At 42.9% G+C, this 27450-nt stretch overlaps 1 protein-coding gene across 2 annotated transcripts in view; it reads right to left on the reverse strand.

Annotated features, from left to right (window-relative positions):
• LOC137384533 (lysophosphatidylcholine acyltransferase 1-like) overlaps window positions 1-27450 on the reverse strand; it is a 294731-nt gene that overhangs the window by 85889 nt on the left and 181392 nt on the right. For both annotated transcript variants that reach the window (XM_068058678.1, XM_068058684.1), the window contains exons 4-5: window positions 24990-25102; window positions 22383-22443 (exon numbers count right to left, since the gene is read on the reverse strand). In XM_068058678.1, coding sequence (XP_067914779.1) covers window positions 22383-22443; window positions 24990-25102 — 174 coding nt within the window. The remainder of the gene's footprint in view (window positions 1-22382; window positions 22444-24989; window positions 25103-27450) is intronic.

The following is a 27450-nucleotide window of genomic DNA, read 5'->3' on the forward strand; positions in this document are numbered from 1 at the left end:
TTGCGCCACACAAGTGCCGTGCAATGACCATCTCCAACAAGAGAGAATCTAACCATCGCCCCATGACATTCAATAGCATTACCATCGCTGAATCCCCCCCTATCAACATCCTAGGGGCTGCCATTGACCAGAAACTGAACTAGAGTAGCCATATAAATACCATGGCTACAAGAGCACGTCAGAGACTAGGAATCCTGTGGCGAGTAACTCACCTCCTGACTCCCCAAAGCCTGTCCACCATCTACAAGGCACAAGTCAGGAGTGTGATGGAATATTCTCCATTTGCCTGGATGGGTGCAGCTCCAACAACACTCAAGAAGCTCGACACCATTCAGGACAAAGCAGCCCACTTGATTGGCACACCATCCACAAACATTCACTCCCTCCACCACCACAGCACAATGGCAGCAGTGTGTACCATCTACAAGATGCAATGCAGCAACGCACCAAGGCTTCTTGACAGCACCTTCCAAACCCGCGACCTCTACCACCTCGAAGGACAAGAGCAGCAGATGCATGGGACCATCACCACCTGCAAGCTCCCCTCCAAGTCACACACCATCCTGACTTGGAACTATATCGCCGTTCCTCCACTGTCGCTGGGTCAAAATCCTGGAACTCCCTTCCTAACAGCACTGTGGGCGTACCTACCTTACATGGACTGCAGCAGTTCAAGAAGGCAGCTCACCACCACCTTCTCAAGGGCAATTAGGGATGGGCAATAAATGCTGGCCTGGCCAGTGATGCCCTCTTCCCATGAATGAATAAAAATAAATGTTTAAGGGTGCTTGATTCCCAAAGATCTGCATTTATGCAATAATTGACCTAAGTTTTAATCTCACCTCATGAAATTAATGAGAATATAATTGAATTTTTAAAAGTTTACATTGAACATTTTGACAAGCCTCATTACTATATGAATATGCACCTTCATGAAAACATTGTGAAATGTCAACACAGACAATTACACAGTAGTTCATTTGAGAAAGAAAATCTACATATTCTTAATCTGTCTTAATCAAAGAATTAAGTCAACAGTCCATGAATAGCTACTTAAGTGAAGCTCCCTGTGCAGCTTTATTAACTACAGTCAACAATAAAGTCTTCATTTATGTACAGGTTATCACAAAGTAAATATCACAGATAAAACTGCAACAAGTGCACGTTCCTGCACAAGAATGCCTCCAACAAACTCTACCAATCCACATTAATTGAGAACATTCCTAAATAAAATGGAGTTTTGGCCAGAACCAAACCAGCCTAATCACACTTGTGCAAGGCCTCCATTATAGATTCACTTGATGTGACCCACTCATATTACAAATTAACTCAAACATTTCATATTTACAGGTATAGCACCAACATCAATTTCACAAGCACAATACAGAAAATTATGCATGGAAGCATTATATTTCAATTTCTTGTAATGTCAGTGGAGGTTATTTCAGGCAAAGGGTGAAAATAGGCAGCAAGTGGGAGGTGTACTAATAAAATGCTCTTATTTAAAAGTCTGGATTTAGTCTGCAATTTTGGGTTAACTGTTGATTACCATGATTTAACTGTGCCTGGAGGTGCTAAAGTAGAGACCTGTAGGCTTAGCCTCCATGCATGCACTTCCACAGAAGGTTTGGAGTGCACTGGCTGACAGAGGAACTGAAGAAGCAGGAAACAGCACTTGTCAGAATGGCTCAGGGACTGAGATAGGGCTTGCAGGTTCTGAGGCAGCATTGGAGGCTCTGGTGGAGAAGGTACAGCAAAGAAAGGATGTCCTGCACCCACAGGGGGCGAAGAAGACCACAGAGGCAACTGATGTGGTTGGAGATCACCGAGGAGGTCACAGCCAGGACCCCTTCCCTCATGACATAGTTCCAGTACCACCAAACATTTAATATGAGTGGTCAAGGTAAGATCCCATCTCAACATACTTTTCAATAACTGCACCAGTACTGCATCATAACCTCTACACACTTCATCCACCATCTAGTTACATACTGGCATTCATACAACCCACACTATTGCACCCTTTACACGCAATACTCACACTTCAGACACATCTCTTATTTCTCACATGGGTGAAGAACTATCAGACAAGCTTGCATTTATATAGCACATTTCACTACCTCAGGATGCCCCAAAGTACTTTACAGCCAATCAAGTACTTTTTATTTTGAGTGCAATCATTGTTGTAATGTAGAAAACGTGTAGACAATTTGCATACAGCAAAGTCTCACAAACAGTAATGTGATCATGACCAGATAATCTATTTTTGTTATGTTGATTGAGGGATAAATATTGCTGAGGCTACTGGGGATAACTCACCTGCTCATCTTCAAAATATTGCAATGGGATTTTTTTTTTTGTTAAACGCCTTTTACGTGCACCTTAGAAATGTCGAATCCCAAAGACTCCCTCAGTGTTGCACTGCATTGTCTACTTAGATTGTGTGCTCAAGTCTCTGGCACACACAACCACAACTGCTAATAAACTCATTTGTAATCACCACTCTTTTCCTTCCAGGACAAGACAGCACTTAATAGATGCCAGCAGGTGCCGAGTGTGGGAGGGGAGGCCCAATTCCATGGGATCAGTCCCCGTGAGGAGCCAGTGCTGGCAGTGTCAGATGTCATTACCACAGTTCAAACAGGAGACCCATCACTGAGAGGTATGTGGCCACTCTAGCTTCGTAACAAATGCACATTTATTCTTGATCCCTCATCTGCCTAACTCACAAACTCCATATGGCCTCATCAACCACACCCTTCTGTACTGGCTACATGCACAGTACCCTAACCCTTCTCGCTTTAACACTGCAGGCTCCACCTTGTTCCCCCTGAAAGAAATGGAAGACGAGGAACCACCTTGCTTCCTGGAAGAAGAGGACAGCAAGGAAGATGGCACTGTGTCAATTGCTACCACAATCACAGGCACAAGTTCAGAAACTGACAACCTGTTTATTATAGGCTGGTGTAGAACAAGATTCACCACAGTGGGATGTACTGGACACTTGTGGGCAGCACTCATGCTGTGTGGAAGGAACACTGCAGGTGCCACCTTCCTAGATGTGGGGGTGCGGGGGGCGTGCGGGGGGGGGAAAGGGGCAAGATACTACAGCTGCTGGAAATCTGAAACAACAGAAAGGAAGGTCTGTGATAGCAAGGAAGGTGGGAATGATTGAGTGATGGTGCAAGACAAAAAGGGAGTGGGTAATGGGATAAGAACAGAATCAACAGATAGGTCTACAGGAGCTGAAAATGACAAAAGCAGAATCATTACCAGCAACTGGTATCTGACAAAATGGGATCAGTGGTTTATGATCTGAAATAGTTGAACTTAGTTTAGAGTCTAGAAGGCTGTTAGTCGAGTTTTCGTTGAGTTTCATTATAGCGTAAGTAGCCAAGGACAGAGGTGTCTGAGAGTGGAATGCAGAATTAAAGTGACAAGCTCAAGGTCATGCTAGTGGACAGAATGTGGTGTTACACAAAATGATCAACCAGTCTAGGTTTGGTCTCCCCAATGTCCAGGAAACCACATCACACTGAGTAACAAAAGCAGTATATTCAATTGAAAGCAGCACAAGTAAACTGCTGTTTCATTTGGGAGGAGTGTTTGGGGGAAGGCACAGTGGCAATGGGCAGGGTGTTGCAGCTCCTGCAGGGCATGGGAAGGTGCTGTGGGAGGGAGTATTGGCAGTGATGGAAGAGTGGACCTGGGGTGTTGTGGAGGGAATGGAACCTTCAGAATGCTGAAAGGGGAGAGGAGGGATATCAGTGTTTGGTTTTGGCATCAAGCTGGAGGTGGTGGAAAGGCAGAGGATGATCCATTTGAGATGGAGGCTGGTGGGGTGGAAGATGAGGACAAGGGGAACCCTATCGTGATTCGGGGAGGGAGGAAGAAGGGATGAGAGCAGAAGTGCAGGAAATGGGACCTGCACAGTCGAGAGCCCTGTCAACCTCAGTGGAGGGAATGCTCGGTTGAGGAAACAGGAAGACATATCGGAAGCATTGGTATGGACATCAGTACTGTCAGAACAAGAGCAATGGTGATAGGGAAAATGGGAGAATGGAATAGAGTCCTTACAGGAAGCAGGGTGGGAGGAAGTATAGTCAAGGTAGCTGTGGGAGTCAGTGGGCAGGTCGTAGATACTGGTTGACAGCCTATCCCCTGAAATGGAAAGAAAGGCCGAGGAAGAGAAGGGAAGAGATAGAGAAAGACTATATGAAGGCGAGGAAGGGTGGAAATTGTAAGCAAAGTTGATGAAATTTTCCAGTTTGGGGTAAGAGCAGAAAGCGACACTGATACAGCCATAAAGAGAGAGAGATGAGTTAGGGACCCGGGTAGCACTGGAAAGGATGGGTCACATACTTGTTCTGCTGCAGAGGAGTCAGGTGAGGGCCTTGTAGAGCCAAGCTTCAGAAGCTGACTGATAGGTTTGACAAACAAGTACCTGCCTGGAAGCTTATGAATCATGGCTAGAGAGATGGAGCTTGGTCTGTGGCCTGATTCAGAGCCTGAAAACCATCCTCTTCAGTGTAGAGTGGCTGGCCAATGCTACCCAGCCAAACATCAATCAGCATCTGATGACTCAGGTTGCAGCTTCCATGGTTTAGTTTAGTTTAGTTTAGAGATACAGCACTGAAACAGGCCCTTCGGCCCACTGAGTCTGTGCCGACCATCAACCATCCATTTATACTAATCCTACACTAATTCCATATTCCTACCACATCCCCACCTGTCCCTATATTTCCTTACTACCTACCTATACTAGGGGCAATTTATAATGGCCAATTAACCTATCAACCTGCAAGTCTTTGGCAAGTGGGAGGAAACCGGAGCACCCGGAGGAAACCCACGCAGACACAGGGAGAACTTGCAAACTCCAACAGGTAGCACCCAGAATTGAACCCGGGTCGCTGGAGCTGTGAGGCTGCGGTGCCAACCACTGCGCCACCCTAAACATGCCAAACATCTTGCAGGAATGACAAAGTGCTGCAATGGAAGCCCAAACACCTTCCATCGCACTAACATCTTCTGTGGAACAGCAAAATGCTACAATGGAAGTTCCAGTAACTGCCATAATGGCTATGGGCTCTTCAGTTGAAAGAGGTTTGTGGAGTATTTCAGTTGCCCAGAGATCTGTCCTCAAGCAGATCACTGGGCTGGCTGAACAGACACCCCAAGGTAGTGACACAGGAATCATTGAGCAGGAACGTACTGACCTCTAACCAGATAGCAACACTCCAGCTCCCTCCTCCGCCACTCCACTATTGCCCTTGCAGTTGCTCATCAGCCACGTGGTCCAGACTATTCAAGCCCATGCTGAGATGGGCAGTCTGAGGCAAGGCCATCATGGCCCACAGCCTCCCAAGGGCACCCCAAGAAAATATCTGCTTCTCAGCAGCCATCTACCTCATGTGCTGCTATCAATTGGGATGCACTTCATAGATGCACCAGCGCAGATAACAGCACTTACAGGATAGTCACCAAGAGTAATCACTGGGGTGAAGAGTGAAATATTTTTAAGTGCTATTGGTGGGAGTTGTGTTTAGGCTCCCTAGTAACAGCTGTGAAGTGGGAGTTTGTATAATTGCAGAGATTACACTTGCAAGTAGTAAAGGCAGAATGGTTTTAATGGGGATTTTAACTTACATATAGCTTGGGATAAGCAGACTAGCATAGGTCAGAAAGGTAGCGAGTTTCTTCAGTGTGCTTGGGGTAGTTTTCTGTAACAATATGTCCTAGAAGCAACAAGGGAGCGTGTCATAATAGATTTAGTAATGAGGAAATTAGCCAGATTTAGCGAACAGCCTAATGATGCGTGCACATTTATCTAACGGCGATCATATGATCGAGTTCAACATAGCGTTTGAAAGAAAGAAACGTGAACCAGCACTAAGCCTCTAGGTTTAGGTAAGGTTGACAGACAGTCCACAGTAAACTGGGCAAGTCTGTTAATGGGTAAAATGACATCAGTGGGAGGTGCCCAAAAGAATAATTTCAGGAGATACAGAACCAGTTTCTAACCCCAAAAGGCTCTACTTGCCGAAAAAGACAGTCATGGATGACCAGAGGTAAGAGACAACATAAAACAAAAAGAAAAAAAAAACACAAAAACGCAAAAAAAAGCAACAAAACACAGAGCTGCCAAAATGGAGTATGCAAAGAAACTTATGCAAGATATAGCAAAAATCAAGCACAGAATTTTTACAATTATTTTATGAAAAGGTGGTCAGGAGCAACGTGGGTACCTTGAAAACTGATCATGGTGATATTGTCAATGAACATAAGGAAATGGTGGGTATGCTGAATAATAGCTTTGCGTTGGTATTTACAGTAGAGGAAAAGGTCCGCTAATATTGAATGAGGATCAAGGACACACCAAAATTAATATAAGCAAAGTAACAGTAATGAAGAAAATAATGGCACCAAACAGTGGCAAATATCCAGAACCAGATGGTTTCCATCCAAGGTTTTAAAGGAAGTGGGTGGGAATATTGAGGATGTCCCAACTGCAATCTTCCAAAGTTTTCTCAATTCAGGAACAGTTCTTTTAGCTTGGAAAATTGTGCATTTTTTTCTTTCATGGCGATGTGGGAGTCGCTGGCTAGGCCAGCATTTATTGCCCATTCCCTAATTGCCCTTGAGAAAGTGGTTGTGAGCTGCCTTCTTGAACCGCTGCAGTCCATGTGGGGTAGGTACACCAACAGTGCTGTTAGGAAAGGAGTTCTAGCAACAGTGAAGGAACGGCGATACAGTTCCAAGTCAGGATGGTGTGTAGCTTGAATGGGAACTTGCAGGTGGTGGTATTCCCATGCGTCTGCTGCCCTTGTCCTTCTAGGTGGTAGAGGTCATGTTGCAGCTGTACAGAACCTTAGTTAGGCCACACTTAGAATATTGCGTGCAATTCTGGTCACCACACTACCAGAAGGACGTGGAGGCTTTGGAGAGGGTAGAGAGGAGGTTTACCAGGATGTTGCCTGGTCTGGAGGGCATTAGCTATGAGGAGAGGTTGGAAAAACTCGGATTGTTTTCACTGGAACGACGGAGGTGGAGGGCGACGTGATAGAGGTTTACAAAGTTATGAGCGGCATGGACAGAGTGGATAGTCAGAAGCTTTTTCCCAGGGTGGAAGAGTCAGTTACTAGGGGACATAGGTTTAAGGTGCGAGGGGCAAAGTTTAGAGGGGATGTGCGAGGCAAGTTTTTTTACACAGAGGGTGGTGAGTGCCTGGAACTTGCTGCCAGGGGAGGTGGTGGAAGCAGATACGATAGCGACATTTAAGAGACATCTTGACAAATATATGAATAGGAAGGGAATAGAGGGATATGGGCCCCGGAAGTGCAGAAGGTGTTAGTTTCGGCAGGCATCAAGATCGGCGCAGGTTTGGAGGGCCAAATGGCCTGTTCCTGTGCTGTTCTTTGTTCTTTCTTTGGAAGGTGCTGTCTAAGGAGCCTTGGTGCATTGCTGCAGTGCATCTTGTAGATGGTACACACTGCTGCCAATGTGTGTCAGTGGTGGAGAGAGTGAATGTTTGTGGATGGGGTACCAGTCAAGCGGGCTGCTTTGTCCTGGATGGTGTCAAGCTTCTTGAGTGTTGTTGGAGCTGTACTCATCCAGGCAAGTGGAGTGTATTCTATCACACTCCTGACTTGTGCCTTGTAGATGGCGGACAGGCTTTAGGGAGTCAGGTGAGTTACTCGCCCCAGGATTCCTAGCCTCTGACCTGCTCTTGTAGCCACGGTATTTATATGGCTACTCCAGTTCACTTTCTATCACTCTACTATTTAAGAAAGGTGATACAGGGAAAGTGTAGACCAGTTAGTCCAACATCTGTTCATCAGGAAATTGCTAGAGCCTATAATTTAGGGTAGGGTGACTGAACACCTTGAAAATCTTCAGCTCAGGGAAAGCCAGCATGGATTTGTAAAGGGTAGGTTATGTCTGGCGACTCTTTTGAATGTTTTGAAGAGGTGGCCAAAGTCGTGGAAAGGGGAATGTCTCTGAATGTTATTTATATGGACCTCCAGAAGGCATCTGATCAAGTCCCTCGTAAGAGACTGTTAGCTAAAATTGAAGCTCATGGAATTAAAGGAAAATTATTGATCTGGTTGGAAAATTAGTTGAGCGGCACGAGACAGAGAGTAGGGATAATGGGCAGGTATTGTAACTGGCAGGATGTGACTCATCGTATTCCACAAGGATGTGTGTTGGGCCTCAATTATTCACTATTTATTATCGACTTAAAATGATGGGATATAAAGCCACATTTAAAATTTATTGATGACACAAAGACAGGCAGCATTGTAAGTAATGTAGACAGAAATGTAAAACTACAAAGAAATATTGATATACTGAGTGAATAAGCAAAACTGTGGCAAATGGATTTCAATGTAGGCAAATGTGAGGTCTTCCACTTTGGACCTAAAAAGGAAAGAACAGGGTACTTATTAAATGGTGAAAATCTAGAAACAGTGAAGGTCCAAAGAGACTTGGGGGTTCTGGTACAAAAATCATTAAAATGTCAAACAGGTACAGAAAATAATCAAAAAGGCTAATGGATGTTGGCCTTCATATCTAAAGGACTAGAATACAAGGGAACAGAAGTCATGTTTCAGCTTTACAAAGCCCTTGGGTTAGGCCACACCTACAGTACTGTGAGCAGTTCTGGGCACCACACTTAAAGAATGATATATTGGCTTTGGAGGGAATGTGGCATAGATTTACCAGAATACCTGGACTCAAGAGTTGGATTACGAGGAGAGATTACACATACCAGGATTGCATTCCCTGGAATCAAAGTCTGCAAGATATTAAGGGGAACAGTTAGGGTAGGTAGAGAGAGAAACTATTTCCGCTAGTTGAAGAGGCTAGAGCTAGGGGGCATTGCCTAAAAATTAGAGCCAAAATTTTCATAAATGAAATTAAGATCACTTCTACACACAAAGGGTGGTGGAAGCTTGGACCTCTTCCGTAATGGCAATTGATATGAGATCAATTGTTAATTTTAAAACTGAGATTGATAGATTTTTGTTAACCAAAGGGATATAGGGCAAAGGCAGGTATATGGAATGCCAGAACAGGCTCGAGGAATAAATGCCCTATTTCAGTTCCTGAGTTGGTTGCAATGTTGTCATGGTTTTTCTCTTATCGATAGAATGATTATGGTAATTGGTAATGGTGGAATTTTTTTTCTTTAAATTGTGTTCATGTGGAAAGAGTTGAAAGGACTGAATGCAGATGGTGGACTCCTCGATAGATCCTCAGCCCTGAAAGGTAAGGCACGTAGCAACAATGCTCTGAAATCTGTTGTGCAGGATGTCTCTCAAAAGTGGTCATCAATTAGATCGCGACAAGTGTCTCTCCCAGGTGCAGCCCTGGAATCCTCCCCTGGTTCTCCTCATCTTCCTCCGCCATCTCTTGTGACTTCCGAGCTTGACTTTCTGGCACATCTAGTGGCTGAGATCCCATGATGAGCATACAGCAAGTCACCAAAAATCTGGAGACCTGCTCGGCCGAGTACTGCAGCACATCTCCTGACCAGTCAAGGCATCTAAACCTCTGCTTGAAGACCCCATTGGTCTGCTCAATAATATGCATGGTGGCTGAATGGCTCTCACTGCACAGTTGTTCAGCTGGAGTGCTCAGCTAGTATCTGGAGTTTTTTCAGGGAAGTCATGAACCATGGTATCAGAGGTATCCTTTGTCACTTACTAGCCAGCCATGCACATTTCACAGGGACTCAAAACTCCATGAAACAGATGACTGTCTCATTATAAAAGCATAATGACAGATTCCTGCAGTGCAGGCATTCACCAGCATGATGCTCTGTTGGTCAGTGTACATCAGCTGCACATTGAGGGAATGTTCCTTAACATTTCCAAGTTAAGATGAGGGGTTTGCATGGCCACATGTGTCAGTGGCTCCTTGGGCCATGTGAAATCCTGTTAAATTCTAGAATTCTCTGCATCTGGTCTTGCCTTGCAATGCGGAATGATAGGTAGTCATTCCTCAGAGCAGAGAACATCAGCAACCTTCCTTATGCAGAAGTACACAGAGGATTGAGCTCTGTGACCATTATCACTGTGGCAGACTGGAAAGTTCCAAGTGCATAAAAATTAAATACTACTGTGACAGGCAATGCAGTGCTGGGAGATAAGTGTGTTCCTTTCATGAGGACACAAATCTCTAGACCAATCTACTTGGTAATGTGCAGCCCCCTAATGTATTGTCTTGGGTCATATGAATGTAGGAGCTCTTGGGTGGATGTAGCCTCTTCCTAAAAGCATTCCTTCCACTCTTTCCTCCAGCAGCTGCTGCTGCCCTGCCTGGCCCCAAATCTTCCTCCAGCTCAAAAGGGACCTGAGCGAGGGCTACATTACCAACCACTTTTTTTCTCCTGGAGACTCCCATAAAGTCTCCAATGACAATGTATGGCAGCACAGCGCTCACTCTTTTTAGGTGAACACAAGAGAATTTCTGGCAAAAATGTTAATAGAGTGTTGCGAGGTTTTGACAAAGTTTCCCAGAAAGTCTCCTGATAAGCATCAAAAGTTCTCTTCAAACACAGTGCTGTCAATCAATCTCAATCAGCGGCTGAACAGTGAAAGCTGAGCACGGCTTTAAGTAGCGTTCACAATCATCGTCAAATTGTTTACTCCTGTTCAGCTGACTGCTATTAGGAAAGGTCATTAACTGTAGCAATAGCCAGCAAAATGCATCCAGCCTCTCTGTTAAGTGTTAGGAGTCAATTTAATTGCTAATCAGTGGCTTAATCCTCTTCGGGGCGGCCATGACTAGTAAGTGCTTAAGCTCCTGCACTGAGATGATGTCTTGTGCTAAAGGCTCTTTAGCATCTAAACTACTGGCACTACAGCAGGTAAAATAGCCCTCAATGTGTTTACCTTAGCGTGCTATTGTTGACAGTCCCAATTAGAGCAGCAGCACAGAAAAATAATTCACTGTCACAACCACAAAAGGTTGTGGTGGTTTCTGTAGCACCTTGAATGTCGTACTGCATCTAAAAGCAAGAAATACCCTGCAACTGGAGGCAGCTACATTTTCAGTACATAGGCAATGCAGGCAAACAAAATTATTTTGCATTTGACAGCCTGTACATTTTCACCATATTTATAAATAACTTGCGTAAAGGAATATAAAAAACATATATCCAATTTTGCTGATACCAAGCTAGGTGGCATAGTTAATGGTGTAGATTGGAGCAGCAAGTTACAAAGGTACTTGACAGATTAAATGAGTGAGCAAAACTGTGGCAGATAAAGTTCAACATGGGGAAGTGTGTGGTGATCCACTTTGAATGTAAGATAGATCAGAGTATTTTCTAAATGGCGAGAAGCTAGGAACTGTGGAGGAAAGAGATTTAGAATGACCATGCACAGAAATCACTAAAGCTGATGGGTTGGTTTAAAAAAAAAACAGAAAATGGAATGTTAGCCTTCATCTCATGGAGACTGGAAAACAAATAATGGAAGTTATGCTACAGTTGTACAAAGATCTGGTTAGAACGAATCCAGAGTGTTGTATTCAGTTCTGGGCACTTCTTTTGGGCCTCCTTATCACGAGAGACAATGGATACGCGCCTGGAAGTGGTCAGTGGTTTGTGAAGCAGCGCCTGGAGTGGCTATAAAGGCCAATTCTAGAGTGACAGGCTTTTCCACAGGTGCTGCAGAGAAATTTGTTTGTCGGGGCTGTTGCACATTTGGCTCTCCCCTTGCGCCTGTCTTTTTTCCTGCCAACTGCTAAGTCTCTTCGACTCGCCACATTTTAGCCCCGTCTTTATGGCTGCCCGCCAGCTCTGGCGAACGCTGGCAACTGACTCCCACGACTTGTGATCAATGTCACAGGATTTCATGTCGCGTTTGCAGACGTCTTTATAGCGGAGACATGGACGGCCGGTGGGTCTGATACCAGTGGCGAGCTCGCTGGACAATGTGTCTTTGGGGATCCTGCCACCTTCCATGCGGCTCACATGGCCAAGCCATCTCAAGCGCCGCTGACTCAGTAGTGTGTACAAGCTGGGGATGTTGGCCGCCTCGAGGACTTCTGTGTTGGAGATACGGTCCTGCCACCTGATGCCAAGTATTCTCTGGAGGCAGCGAAGATGGAATGAATTGAGACGTCGCTCTTGGCTGACATACGTTGTCCAGGCCTCGCTGCCATAGAGCAAGGTACTGAGGACACAGGCTTGATACACTCGGACTTTTGTGTTCCGTGTCAGTGCGCCATTTTCCCACACTCTCTTGGCCAGTCTAGACATAGCAGTGGAAGCCTTTCCCATGTGCTTGTTGATTTCTGCATCCAGAGACAGGTTACTGGTGATAGTTGAGCCTAGGTAGGTGAACTCTTGAACCACTTCCAGAGCATCGTCGCCAATATTGATGGATGGAGCATTTCTGACATCCTGCCCCATGATGTTTGTTTTCTTGAGGCTGATGGTTAGGCCAAATTCATTGCAGGCAGCCGCAAACCTGTCGATGAGACTCTGCAGGCACTCTTCAGTGTGAGATGTTAAAGCAGCATCGTCAGCAAAGAGGAGTTCCCTGATGAGGACTTTCCGTACTTTGGACTTCGCTCTTAGACGGACAAGGTTGAACAACCTGCCCCCTGATCTTGTGTGGAGGAAAATTCCTTCTTCCGAGGACTTGAACGCATGTGAAAGCAGCAGGGAGAAGAAAATCCCAAAAAGTGTGGGTGCGAGAACACAGCCCTGTTTCACGCCACTCAGGATAGGAAAGGGCTCTGAGGAGGAGCCACCATGTTGAATTATGCCCTTCATATTGTCATGGAATGAGGTGATGATACTTAGTAGCTTTGGTGGGCATCCAATCTTTTCTAGTAGTCTGAAGAGACCACTGCACCTCAGGAAGGATATACTTGCCTCTGAGTGGGGTGCAGCACACATTCTTCAGAATGATACTGGTGTTATGGGCAGGTAGGAAATAGGGTGGCTGGCTTCCACTTCTCACCTCCCATCTGACCGCTGATAGGTTTTTGTTTAACTCCCTGTATTTTGTTGGCAGAATAAACAGGTTTTCTTGTGATTTAAAACAGAAGAGTAAATATTTATTGAACAATAATCACACGAAATGTTCACAACACCACCCACCCACGCATTCACACTCTCATGTACACTCAAAAAAAAAAGATAGAAGGTAAAGGGTAAGAGGCGTTAAAGAGTTCAAGGTGTAAAAGCTTGCTGTTTTCAGGAAACCTGTGGAACCTCTTGGAAGATAGGTTTTTAAAGTTGCAGGCCTGTTTGCTGGTTGTCTTGCCCTTGCTGGGTTGAATTCTTCTGGCATTCAACATCTCAGTTCAAAGATGTGCTGGCATTTCTTAGTTCAATTTGCACAGGAGTTGTCGTCGTTCAAAAGGAAATCTCATTTCTGTGCTGCAGTTGGTTGCCAACTCGTCTCAGCAGGGTTCAACTGCCTTAGCTGAAATAGATAATTCTTGTGCTGCAATTCAAGATGACTTTCAATATGCTTTCTGTGGCTGGAGATCTGAGACTGCTGTTCTGCTGACTTGATGACTCTTGACTCCCTTTGTTCTCCAAAAAGGTTACCTTTAAAGGGAAGTTCATAAAGTGTTAGTTTCGCTTATGTGACTTTCGGGTTTTGGTTCCTGAGGGGCTATACAATAGGTTCTGATTTCAGGCCATCTTATTAGAATGAGGGATCTTCACAATTTATTGTAGCTGGAGATGAAGCGTCTGCTAGTACCTTTGTTTTAGCTCACTGCACTTCCTGTGGGCATGACATATCCCCCAAAGGGAAAAATAATGAAATGCCTTGGATTTTAGTTTTTGTTGTTTGTCTCGTGTTTAGAAAGAAAGGCAGAAGATATAGGATCACACCAATACGCACATTTATTTCATACATTCCTCAGGCTTTCAGCCCTGAGTCTGGTACAAGCTTTTGTTGGTAGTGTTTTTCACATTCTGGACAGTGCCTCGACTCGGAGATTGTTTCTTCCGCTATGTGTATAATTTTCAGGTTAAATGGTTGGAGAAGTAAAACTCCATCGAAAAAGCCTGGCATTTCTAACTGCATTTTCCAGGAATGTGAGCGGGTCGTGGTCTGTGCAAATTTGAACTTCTGTGTCAGTTATTTTTTTTTATTTAGAAATACAGCACTGAAACAGGCCCTTCGGGCCACCAAGTCTGTGCCAACCAACAACCACCCATTTACACTAACCCTACAGGAATCCCATATTCCCAGCCACCTACCTACATTAGGGGCAATTTACAATGGCCAATTTACCTATCACCTGCAAGTCTTTGGCTGTGGGAGGAAACCGGAGCACCCGGCGAAAACAGGGAGAACTTGCAAACTCCGCACAGGCAGTACCCAGAATCGAACCAGGGTCCCTGGAGCTGTGAGGCTGTGGTGCTAACCACTGCGCCGTCCTTTACGTAGACTTCGAAATGTTAGGAGAAGCCCTAATGCTTCTCTCTCTATGGTGGAATATTTCTTTTGAGGTCTTAGTTTTTTTTGAAAAATAGCCAATTGGTTTGTCAAAGCCTGAATTATCAGCTTGGACTAAAACTACGCCTACTCCAACATCACTGGTGTCAATAGCCATCTTAAAAGGTTTATTAAAATTTGGGGCTGCCAATATTGGGTCATTTGTTAAGTTTGCCTTCAACTTTGCGAAAGCTGGCTGGAACTGTTCTGACCACACCACTTCTGCACTTTTCTTTAGTAGGTCTGTTAGGGGAGCAGCTAAGGTGCTGAAGTTGGGAACAAATTTACAGTAGAACCCACACATTCCCAGGAAACGCATGATTTCTCTCTTGGTTCTTGGATTGGGGAAATCTACCAAGACTTGCACTTTTGCTGCCCTAGACAACACTCGACCTTGGCCTACAATGTGGCCTAAATAGGTTACTTTGGCGACTTCGCCTTTTACCAAGTTGGCCACTAGATGCACCTTCTGTAGATCAAAGAGTTCCCTTAAATGATTTAAATGGTCTTTCCAGATGCTGCTGAAAACTAGCACGTCAAAAGTAAGCAACACAGTTGTCAAACCACCTGGTTCATTAATCTTTGGAATGTGGCTGGGGTGTTTTTCAGACCGAATGGCATTACTTGGCACTGAAATAAGCCATAGTGGGTGACAAATGCTGAGATTTCCTTTGCCTGTTGGGTCATTGGAACTTACAAGTCTCCTTAGAAATAAATCTATTTTACTGATGTAGATGGAATTTCCTACTTAGTCTATGCAGTCTTTGATACGTGGGTTGGATATGAGTCAGTTCTGCTAACTGCACTGACCTTGCGGTAACCAATGCAGAGTCTGGCTGAACCATCAGGTGTGGGAACTAGTACTATTAGAGCTCCAGCTGCTTTGTCTGGGTTCAATTAAATCATTCTCCAGCAGGTGCTGGACTTCCTTGTAGACCTGAGCCAGCTTATCTGGGGTTCTGTTTTATTGGTGTAGTCTCTCCTATATCTACATTGTGATTGTGGAGGATGTGCAACCCGGTTTGTCCCTACAGACTTCCTTGAGCTCCTTTAGTACTGTGGTTAGGCCCCAACTTTGCCGTTCCGAAAGACAGTCAAGCATTGTATATAATCTCCTTAGAATTTCAGTGGTTTCCAATTTGGTAGTAGGGGTTTAATTTCAGAATTTTTATGGTTCTCTTCCTCGTCCAGTTCTCCCTCACTACTGCTCTGCTCCTCTACTGCTTTTATTGCCTGGCACACACTCACTGGTCTCTCCAGTTCCCAACTGTGGTATCTTTTTTTTTTTAAGATGTTAATATGGCACAGTCTTTGTTTTCTCCTCCTATCCAGAGTATTAAGTAATATACATTGTTCACTTTTTCCCTACTCTATATGGGCCACTAAATCTGGCTTTTAGAGGTTTACCCTGCAAGGTTAACAGCACCAGAACTTGGTTTCTTGGTTTAAACCTCATGGACTGCAGCTTTCTAATCTGCCTGCTTTTTCATTTTTTCCCCGAGGGGTTTTGAGGTGTTCCTTTACTATTGCACAGGCTTGGAAAAGTCTTTCCCGGAAGGTGGATACATAATTTAGTAATGAGGTCTCCTCTCTTTGATCGAAATACATTTCTTTGATTAACTTTAGGGGGCCTCTCGCCTAGTGTCTGAAAATCAATTCGAAGGGACTAAAACCTGTGGATTTATCAAAGGGATTCCCTAGTAGTGAACAGCAAGAAAATTACTCCTTTGTCCCAGTTGTAGGGGTATTCACAATAATATGCTCGGAGCACAGTTTTTAGGTCTGATGGTACCTTTCTAGGGCCCCTTGTGATTGTGGGTGATATGCTGAAGATTTCAGCTGGTCAATACCTTGGATATTGGTCCTGCTACATTCAAGACATGAAATTCGTTCTCTGATCGGACTGTATTTCTCTGGGGAGTCTGTAACAGGTGAAAAACTGGGTCACCCCCTCGACTATGGCTTTAGCAGTAATTTTCCTCAAGGGTATGGGAATTGGATGGCCATATCCATGATGGTTAAAAGGTATGATAACCTGTCCTGGCTTTGGGTAGGGTCCCATGCAACCAATTAGAACTCTACCGAAAAGTTCTTCGAAAGCTGGAATGGGGTTCAGTGGAGCAGGTTTGATTGTAGGTTATGGTTTTCCAACAACCTGGCAGGTATGGCAGGTCTGACAAAATTTAACCACCTCTTTGTGTATGTGGCCAGGAAAAGTGTCGGCTAATCCGGGCCTGAGTCTTTCAGATACCCACGTGCCCAGCCATAGGGATTTAATGGGCAATTCGCAGAATCTCCCTGTGATATTTAAGGGAACTGAACAAATATTTTGTGCCTGTCTTCACAGTAGAACACACAAGTTCCATACCAGAAATAGGCAATAACCTGGGGGCTTAGAGTGAGGAAATTAAGCATATTGATATCAGCCGAGAAAAAGTATTGGAGAAACCGGAGGGACTAAAATCTGTCAAGTCCCCGGGACCAGATGGCCTACATCCTAGGGTTCTAAAAAATATAGCTGCAGAGATAGTGGATGTGTGGCTATGATTTTCCAGAATTCCTTAGATTCAGGAATGGTCACGTCAGATTGGAAGTTGGCAAACGTTACACCACATTTCCAGAAAGGAGGCAGAGAAAATGGGGAACTACAGGCTAGCTAGCCTATCAGTTGTTGGGAAGATGCTGGAAATGGTTATTAAAGAAGTCTTAACATTGCACTTGGAAAAGCATAGTATAATTCAAACAAGTCAGCATGGTTTTACCAAAGGGAGATCCTGTTTGGCCAAAATTTATTAAAGTTTTTTTGATGACATAACTAGTAGGATAAAGGGGAACCAGTAGATGTAGTATACCTGGATTTTCAAAAGGCATTCATTAAGCTGCCACATAAAAGATTAATAGGCAAGGTGTTGGGGTAATATATTAGCGTGGATGGAGGACTGGTTAATAGACAGGAAGTAGAGAGTTGGCATAAATGAGGTATTTTCAAGCTGGCAGGCAGTGAATAGTGGGGTGCCACAAGGATCAGTGCTGGGGCCTCAGTTATTTACTCTATATTAATGACTTGGATGAAGAGACAGAGAATAATGTATCTACGTTTGCTGATGATACAAAGCTCAGTGGAAAGGTAAGCTGCGGGGAGATCATAGAGAGGCTGCAAAGAGATATAGATAGGTTAAGTAAGTGGGCAACAAGATGGCAAATGGAGTTTAATGTAGGGAAGTGTGAAGTTGTTCATTTTGGTCGTAAAAGTAGAAAAGCAGAATTTTTTTTTTTTAAAAAGGCGTGAAACTGCCAAGTGTTGATGTTCAGAAAGACTTGGGGCTATTCGCACAAGGAACGCACAAAGTTAACATGCAGGTGCAGCAGGCAAGCAAATGGCATGTTGGCCTTTATTGTAAGGGAATTGGGGCACAGGAATAAAGAAGTTTTACTAAAACTGTACAGGGTTTTGGTGAGACCATACCTGGAATACTGTGTGCAGTTTTGGTCTCCACATTTAAGGAAGGGTATACTTGCACTGGAGGCGGTGCAGTGAAGATTTACTAAATTGGTCCCTGGAATGAGGGGGTAGTCCTGTGATGAGAGGCTGAGTAAATTGGGCCTATATTCTCTGGATTTTAGAAGAATGAGAGGCGATCTAATTGAGACATACAAGATTCTGAAAGGGCTCGATGGGGTAGAAGCTGAGAGATTGTTTCCACTGGTCAGGGAATCTGGAATACGGGGACACAGTCTCAGGATAAAGGGGCCAATCATTCAGTACTAAGAGGAGGAGAATTTACTACACTCAAAGGGTTGTGAATCTTTGGAATTCTCTACTGCAGAGGGCTGTGGATGCTCCATCATTGAATACATTTATGGCTGGGATAGATAGATTTTTGGTCTCGAAGGGAATCAAGGGATATGGGAAGCAGGCAAGAAAGTGAAATTGAAGTCCAAGATCAGCCATGATCATACTGAATGGCGAAGCAGGCTCCATGGGCCATATGGTCTACTTCTGCTCCTATTTATTGTGTTCTGATGGGAAACTACAATTTGGTGAACCGCTGTCTACTCCTGCACTGCGGGTTGCTGTGGGGGTGGGGCGTCTCCAGTTCATTGGGATTTCATTTTCAAAATAGTAACTCTCAGGCAGTTCCTCTGCATCAGAACAGGCTGTCTGTGCTATCCTTTTTAAATAAGGGTCTGGCTGTTGGGCTTCAATTAAGGAAGGTCAACTGTATACATGCTATTCTCCCCTAAATTTCCAAAAAACGTTTCCACCATCCAGACCTCTGGGTCATCTGACTGATTTACTGGCTCAGCTCTCTCTAGGGGAGCTTGCTTGGCCGTGGCCCTGTTTACTACACAGCAGGAAAAATTTCAGGTACTTCCTCCTGTATTTGTTCTGTCTCCCTGGCCTCATTTGGCTGGTCCAAGACCACTCGGGCTGCTACCACCTTACCTCCAGTCAAATCATCGCCGAGTAGCAAATTTATTCTGGGCACAAGTAGACTAGGGACAATCCCTACAGTAACCAGTCCAGAAACTCGGTCGCACTGTAAGTGGAGCCGATACAGGGGTACTGACGTATCCTCCCTCAATCCCTTTTACCTTCGCTATTAGCGAGCTCTCTGGTGGGAAGGTCATTCCTTTATCAGCACGAGGGATTGAGTGGCCCGTGTCTCGAAGTAGGACAATGGATTTGCCCGTTTTTCTAGAGGAGTATGGGGACATCTTTCCATTTAAAATGAAACACTGATAGCCTTCAGGAATTTTCTCTACTTCTGCTGCACCTACAGTGATATTCTTTGTGGGGTTCCTTACCATCGTTAGGGCCACAGGTGGGTCTGCCTTGCTTGGGCACCCTTTTCTTGGCTAGGCTTGTGCACTCCTACAAAATTAATTGGCTTTTCCTTTAATTTACAGCAGTCAGCTTTCACATACCCTGCTTTGCTGCAATGGGAACACAGAAGTCTGTGGAAAACATTCCTGCCCTCTGCATTTTCTTTCCTTACTGGTGGACGGCTTCGCTCATTCTCACTTTTTGTTTCCCTGTCACTAACACCACATGTCATCACTTTCTGAACCTCTGGGAATTATGATGGAAAGATTTGCCCTGCAAAAAGGTTTATGAATAAGCTCATAGTCGTCTGCCATGGCGGCAGCTTCTCTTATCCTTGTAGGTAGTCCAATGTTCTTTTGGCTATTTTAGTCTATTAGCTATTTTCTCAAAGGAGATAAAATGACTCAACTTCCTTCTCATTAAATTTTGGCACTAATCTTGAGTGTCTCATAACGTCAAAGTTTTGTTCCTGACTTGCGGATACTGTTTGAATCGTTGGTGGCATTCTCACCTTGCACTTGCAGCCTGTCTAACTCAAACTTTCTCGGCGCTGCCTCTCTTTCCTCTTTTGCCTTCTGAAATTGCAATTATACTTTTCACATTTCTAAGTGAAGTCTAGCTCGGGCTACCTTTTCAGACTCAGATTCTGGTTCAGGGGTAAGATTAAAATAGTTGGCTAAATTCTTCACTATTTTCAGTTTCTTTGCCCTTTGCTTGAATGTGACTCCTACCTAAGGTTTTTAAATCTTCAATATTTAATTGATTCAATTTGTCATGGGATATGTCTCCCTGCTGTACAAACTTCTCAGCATTAAATGCAGCTATGGGTTTTATTTCTATCACCATAAAGAAAAGAAAATAATACAGGAAAACCTGTTTGTTTAATTTTCCACAGTTTGAGGGGTCAATTTTCCTCCCATTTCCAAATCTCTCTCTCAATCAGCTTCAAGCCCCCAGTTTGTTAAGGGCAGGTGGGGTGACTGGCTGGCTTCCACTTTCCAACTGACTGCAGATAATGTTTTTGTTTAATGTTTCAGCCTCTGTGGTTATGTTGGCTAAATAAACAGATGGTGACAGATTTTCTTGTGAGTTTAAAACAGAAGACTAAATATTTATTGAACAACACTCACCCAAAATGTTCACAACACCACCCACCCATGCATTCACTCTTTCATGTACACTCACAAAAAGATAGAAAGTAAAGGGTAAGAGGCAGTAAGGGTTCAAGGCACAAAAGTCTGTTTTCAGGAAAACCTTTGGGATCCTCTTGGAAGGTAACTTTTTTATTTAAAGTTACAGGCCTGTTTGCATTGCCCTTGCTGGGTTGCTAACGTCTTCTGGCAGTCAAAACTTTAGTTCCAAGGCAGTGCTGGCATTTGTTAGTTCAATCTGCACAGGTGGAGGAGTTGTTCAAAAGGTACTCTCTTATTTCTTTGCTGCAGTTGGTTGTCAACTTGTCTCAGCAGGGTTCAACTGCCTTCGCTGAAATTGATCTCTCTCTCTCAGCCTTGTGCTGGAATTCAAGATGGCTTTCGATGCCCTCTATGTGGCTAGAGATCTCAAGAATGCTGTTCTGATGACTCTGGACTCCCTATGTTCTCCAAAAAGGTTACCTTTAAAAGGTAAATTCATAAAGTATTGGTTTCGCCCATGTGACTTTAGGTTTTTGGTGCCTGAGGGGCTATACAATAGGTTCTGTTTTCAGGCCATTTTGATAAGATGAGGGATCTTTATATTTTGTTGCAGGGATTGTAGCTGGAGATGGAGCATCTGCATTTGCCTTTGTTTTAGCTCACTTTGCGGATAGCTCACATCCATGTTTAATTTCAATGCAGACAGGATTAATGAGTTTCAGTTCTAGCAGACATGAATGTGTATTTTAGTGCAGGAGAAGGTATGTGTCATGTGACTTTGTCCTCCATTCTGTTGAAGCCAAGAATACCAATCTTTTAAAATTGTTCTTTTTTTGATGCAACTCGAGTTTATTTTTGGATTTCCATCACTGCACTTCCTGTGAGCATGACACCAGGGTTGAAAGGGTTAAGTTTGATGACAGATTGCTTAGTATTCCATTGAGTACAGAAGGTTAAGGTGATCTAATTGAGGTGTTTAAGCTGATTAAAGGATTTGACAGGCTAAGTAGACAGAAACAATTCCTCTGGTGGGGAAGAGTCCAGAATAAAAGGACATTAAAATTAGAGCTAGGCCATTCACTAGTGATATCAGGAAACATTTTTTCATGCAAAGGGTAGTAGAAAGCCATTGAGGCTTAGTTCAATGTTGAGATTGATAGATTTTTTTGTATGACATGGGTATTAAGGAATATGGAACCAAGGTGGGTAGATGGAGTTAAGAAACAGAACCACCATGATCTAACTGAATAGTGGAATAGGCTCCAGGAGCTAAATGGCCTGCGTCTGTTCCTATGTTCCAGTGGATAAGTATGGTGGCTAGAGACAGAGGGTGCTAAATTTTTTTTTTAAAGAAACTGCACAAAATTGTGTATATAGTCTTTCTGTTGCAGTTGTTCTAAAAACTGCCCTAAAATGTAAAGGTGGTGGTTTTCACAGTTTTGAGGTTCTTAAGACACTAATGCTTCTTGAAATAGTTCCACAAAATAAAGAGTCCAGGAAATGCTATTTTAATATATTAAGTGACGTAAACTTGAGTATTTAGATGCAACTACACAAAACTGTTTTAAGCCAAGAGCATCGCCAAAATATAGATAAAACTGTGGGCTGCTACAGACACAATCTACAGATCTTAAATAAGAAGTATTTTGAAGTTCCGTATTGCTAATATGCTAAACACTGGACCTGAAAAATGTCTTAAGCTATCTGTTAATATTATGTCAACATGGTACTCTTAATTCTTAACCTCAAATTCTTTCCAATAGTGACAGAAATATAATCACTAATTATTCACTCTAGTATTAAACAACTCAAAATATTCCCTCCTGACACTAACCAAAGCATTGTACTGATGAGTGCTCACAGCTCAAATGGTCACATTTTAAATACTTTGTACATTATGCTTTATTAAAAACTCTAGTGGTTACAATGAAACTATAGTCTTACCAGGTTTGAAGGTGATCAGACAGGATCTATTTGTACACGTACCCTCTGGGAATATCATTACCTAGAATTAAGATCATGAACTATTCAACTGAATATATACAGCAGCATTTACTTCTTTAACAATCATTTCTTTAAAAATGAAAGCACCACAATCATTTATGTTTATAAGGGCATGTGGTAAGTTGAAACATTGTCAAATACAGCCAGATTTAAAAAAAACTGCAAATCTTACTTCTGTGTGAGCAGGATAATTCACAATGAAATTCGAGCATACTTCAGCAAATAGAAACAGTTTGGCAAAGGATGATCCAGGAAATGAGCCTATTGGCCTCCAGGAAATGGATCTGAATCTAGTCAAAAACAGATGGCATGGCAATCACCATTCTTTGGTTGTTATTGCTCAAATTAATTTCATGCAGGAACCTCAGAGCCAAGTTCCTTGTAGGCATAAGCTCTGAACTCTGATGTGCCCATCTGAGAGGTCAGAAGATGTTTGCTATGGGGAAAAGGTCAGAACACTAATGAAGCGAGGGATACCTGAGATTAAGAGATTAGGAGGGCAAAGCAGAGGGAGCCTTACCCTACATTTGGTCATGCTATATATTACATTTAAACATGCCAAACCTAGGACTGTTTAGCACTCACAACAGATGTATATTGTGGGAGAATGACCAATTTCTTAGCACTAACTGAACACAAAAGCGTACTACCACTATGTTGCTCATAATTACAAAGGAATATTTTCACCGAGTTATAGAACTATACATCTTACAGTCCAATGTGACAAAAATGAAGCATTTTAACCTATGCCATTGTTGTCACAGTATATATAGGGCTTAAAAACTAGATTCACTCACTAAAAATGGTACAGCTTGTTTTAATACAATAAATCTAGATGTGTCTGGCCAGATGTCAAATGGAGGAAACAAGCCTGCATTCAATTCAAATACAAGCACCTGGTGGATTTTATTTGTGTTTAGAGTTTGAGACATATTTAAATTTTCTTAGTTACTTTTTTTTTTAGGAAATAAACTATTTCTCAACTTGTAGTTCTCAAATTGACTAATCTATCTATAGCCAGAGAGATAGATAGGCTGGAAAGACTCTACAGTCAGCAATAAACCTCCGTGTAAAGATAAATATTCAGGGACCTTACTGCAGGCCCATTTTACATTGCAGTTCAGTGCAGTTATGATTATTATTTTTCATATTCCAAAGGAGGAATGTTAAGCTTGTATCTACTGCAAATTTATGTGCCACTGCTTCAGTCCACTTGTCTATTTACGGTTTAATAAATCTCTTTGACAAACTTTAATCTAAGCCACTGTCTAGCAAAGTATTTTCCACCTTTCACCAACAAGGAAGGTCAATTGTGATATAGCTAGTGAGCTAAACTACAATAAAGAGGATTCACTATCTGACCCCTGGGCTCATTAGAGGTTAGCTGTTGAGCAGGTAAAGACATATTCCAGCTCAACTGGAGCAAGGACTTGCCTAGCAGACGCAGGGTTTACCTTTGGAAGAAGTCCAAGACATTACACCTTCTATCAACAGTGAATACCCAAAAACCTTACACCTTCAATAATTTACAAATACAGACTGCTACAGTAAGATAGTTTTTAAAAGCTTTCTGATGAATCTATCAAACATAGAAAATGAAGTGATTTTTCAAGAAACTCCTCATCCCCATCTCTGTAACTTCCTCTACTTTATTACATTATTTAACCAAATAGCATTACTTCTCTTACAGCACTAAAAGGTGTGACCTAAGATATTGGGGGTTTGAAATGGTGAAATCCAAACATTAGGATTCAAAGTCTGAATAACTTTGGTGTCCAAATATTTTAAAACAAAAACTATAGCACAACTTAAAAGTCTCACAGTCCAGGAACTCAATACTGTAGCTTGAGGGAGGATTTAATGCTGCAGTCTGAGACTTGTAGCTGCAATATGGTTTTCAGCCAGACAGTACCTCGCTTACATAGAAAATCTGAAATAAAAAGAGCAAATACTGGAAATACCCAGCAGGCCAGGCAATATCTATAAAGAGAAGTGACAAGTTAAATGTTTGGACATTTACTCTTCATCAGAACTATATATCGAATGCCGCTCTCCCCATTGCAATTTAAAAAAAGAAACATTTAAAATCAACTTTAGGTAGGTTGAAAAAAAATGTCTAAGTTCACTTAACAGTTTGAAACTGCACTGGGCATATATTCCATGTGGCGTTAAACCAAAACAGTGAGCCAACCTTCTCTAAGGAGGTCAGGTTAGCTCCTGGATTTACATTACAACATTTATTTCATTGAAACCAGTTGTTAGTAACTCAAACGTTGCAGTAACTGCACCCTAAGTTGATGAAGTTAAGCCCAATTCCTTACAATACACCTCCCATGATATTGACAGACTACACAAGATTAAAAAGAAAAACCGATTGCTAGAAGTCAGAAGTGAATCTTGGTATTTCATTTGCAACGTTATCCTAGCTTTCTTTTTCAGATATTGACCAACCTCTGGTATATATCCACTTTGTTTCATACACACACACAGCAACTTAGTAAACTTCAACAAAGGGTTGGCATAAACTTAGACAAAATAAAAATTCACCTGTGGCCATCTGCCATTAGACAAAGCTCTTTGCTTTATTTCTTCAACTGTTTTCCGGCGGGAATGCTGGTCTGAGCGAGACACTAAGACTGGTTGAATATACTTGATCAAAGCTGGTGGAAAAAAATGTCAAGACTCAATTAAATTAAACAAGAGCTTAGAATCTTGTGTCACAGTGCTATCCATTATAGAAGTGAAACTGGACACCTTGTATAATTTCAAGATTTTAATCATATATTCTTCAGCAAATTATAACCAGGGATATCTCAATATTACACTTGACAAGGATATTACTCCTTATTACAATAAAGTGCTGCCCACATCATGCAGTTATAGATATATTGTTACTGAAGAACAATCATTGGAAGCTACTGAAACTGTTTCTTGGTTCTGTACATCCTTGCACCAGACACCATTCTCTGATGGGCAGTTAGGTCCCCAGATCCATAAAATCATAGAAGTTTATAGCACAGCAAATAGGATTAATTTGTGGGTAGCAGTTTGATCAGTGTTGGTATATACTGTAAACTACCATGCTCTTTAAAAAAAAAAAAGTATCAACTCAAATTTGCTTCATGTTAGATAACATTCATGCAGCTACCGCTGAGAATGAAACAGCAGTATTGTTACTCTACTGGTAGCTTAATCTAGTGCTCTGTCATTAGTCAATGACATGGTCTCATCTTCCGATGGCGAAACTCATGCATTGCTTTTTCATATTTTATTGAGCCACTTACATCATCATTAGGCCACAATTTATAACTTCCTAGTTGCTGGTGGGGAAAGGGAAGAAAGGGAAGTGAATAGTTAGCATAAGACCCAGAACGTCTCTCCTAACTGCTTAAGAATGATTCGGCTGGGTTTCACTGTTCCTTTGAAAACTACAGATTTTTGACCGTTATTTAATATCTGACACTTTCTAGCCAATGGCCTATGGCGAGTCAACAGGCAGAAGCCTTGGTTTTCCTTCATTCAGAAAGTTACTTGTCCTATAATATTTGGTACTTTGTCTTTCATGGAAACAGTGAATCCTAACCACCTCAGACAGCTTTGGATACTTAGGTATATGCTCAAATGTTTGATGTGTGAGGCAGTATCTGTTTTAGCACAAGACATCTTCACTGGTAACCATTTATGTAGGGCAAATATCTCACCTATACCTATTAAACCATCACTGAAATCTTGGGTATTGGAAATCTTGGAGGAAACAGTAATTTGAAAGTCCAACCACATTGGCCTATTAGTTTATAGAAACATCGACATAGAAACGTAGAAAATAGGAGCAGCAGTAGGCCATTCAGCCCTTTGAGCCTGCTCTGCCATTCATTATGACCATGACTGATCAGCCAACTCAGTAGCCTGTTCCCGCTTTCGGCCCATACCCTTTGATCCCTTTAGACCCAAGAGCTATATCTAACTCCTTCTTGAAAACATACAATGTTTTGGCCTCAACTGCTTTCTGTGGTAGCAATTTGGGGCGGTACAGTGGCGCAGTGGTTTGCACCGCAGCCTCACAGCTCCAGCGACCCGGGTTCAATTCTGGGTACTGCCTGTGTGGAGTTTGCAAGTTCTCCCTGTGTCTGCGTGGGTTTCCTCCCACATGCCAAAGACTTGCTGGTTGATAGGTTAATTGGCCATTATAAATTGCCCCTAGTATAGGTAGGTAGTAGGGAAATGTAGGGATAGGCGGGGATGTGGTAGGAATATGTAATTAGTGTAAGATTAGTATAAATGGGTGGTTGATGGTCGGCACAGACTCGGTGGGCCGAAGGGCCTGTTACAGTGCTGTATCTCTAAAACTAAAACTAAAATCCACAGGCTCACCACTTTCTGGGTGAAGAAATTTCTCATTGCAGTCCTGAAAGGTTTACCCTGTATCCTGAGACTATGACCCCTGCTTCTGGACTCCACCATCAGAAACATCCTTCCTGCATCTACCCTGTCAAGTCCTGTTAGAATTTTATAGGTTTCTATGAGATCCCCCCCCTCACTCTTCTAAACTCCAGCCAATATAATCCTAACTGACTCAATCTCTCCTCATAAGTCAGTCCCGCCATCCCAGGAATCAGTCTAGTAAACCTACGCTGCACTCCCTGCAAGAACATCCTTCCTTAGATAGAGACACCAAAACTGCACACAATATTCCAGGTGTGGCTTCAGCTGCAAGTTAAATGCAACATGGGAAATCCAATGTTCTTCACTGGTGCTTTAGGGACGCCCACAGGAAATTCCTCTGAATTGTGGTGTGGGCTTTTTTTTTAAACTTATTTGTTCATGGGATGTGGGCGTCGCTGGCTAGGCCAGCTTTCGTAATTGCCCCTGGTGTTGAACTGCTGCAGTCCTTGGGGTGCAAGTACACCAACAGTGCTGTTAGGAAGGAAGTTCCAGGATTTTGACCCAGTTACAATGAAGTAACAGCAATATAGTTTTAAGTCAGGATGGTGTGTGGCTTGAAAGGGAA

Source organism: Heterodontus francisci, chromosome 2 (genome assembly GCF_036365525.1).
Source record: "Heterodontus francisci isolate sHetFra1 chromosome 2, sHetFra1.hap1, whole genome shotgun sequence".
Taxonomy (NCBI): Eukaryota; Metazoa; Chordata; class Chondrichthyes; order Heterodontiformes; family Heterodontidae; genus Heterodontus; species Heterodontus francisci.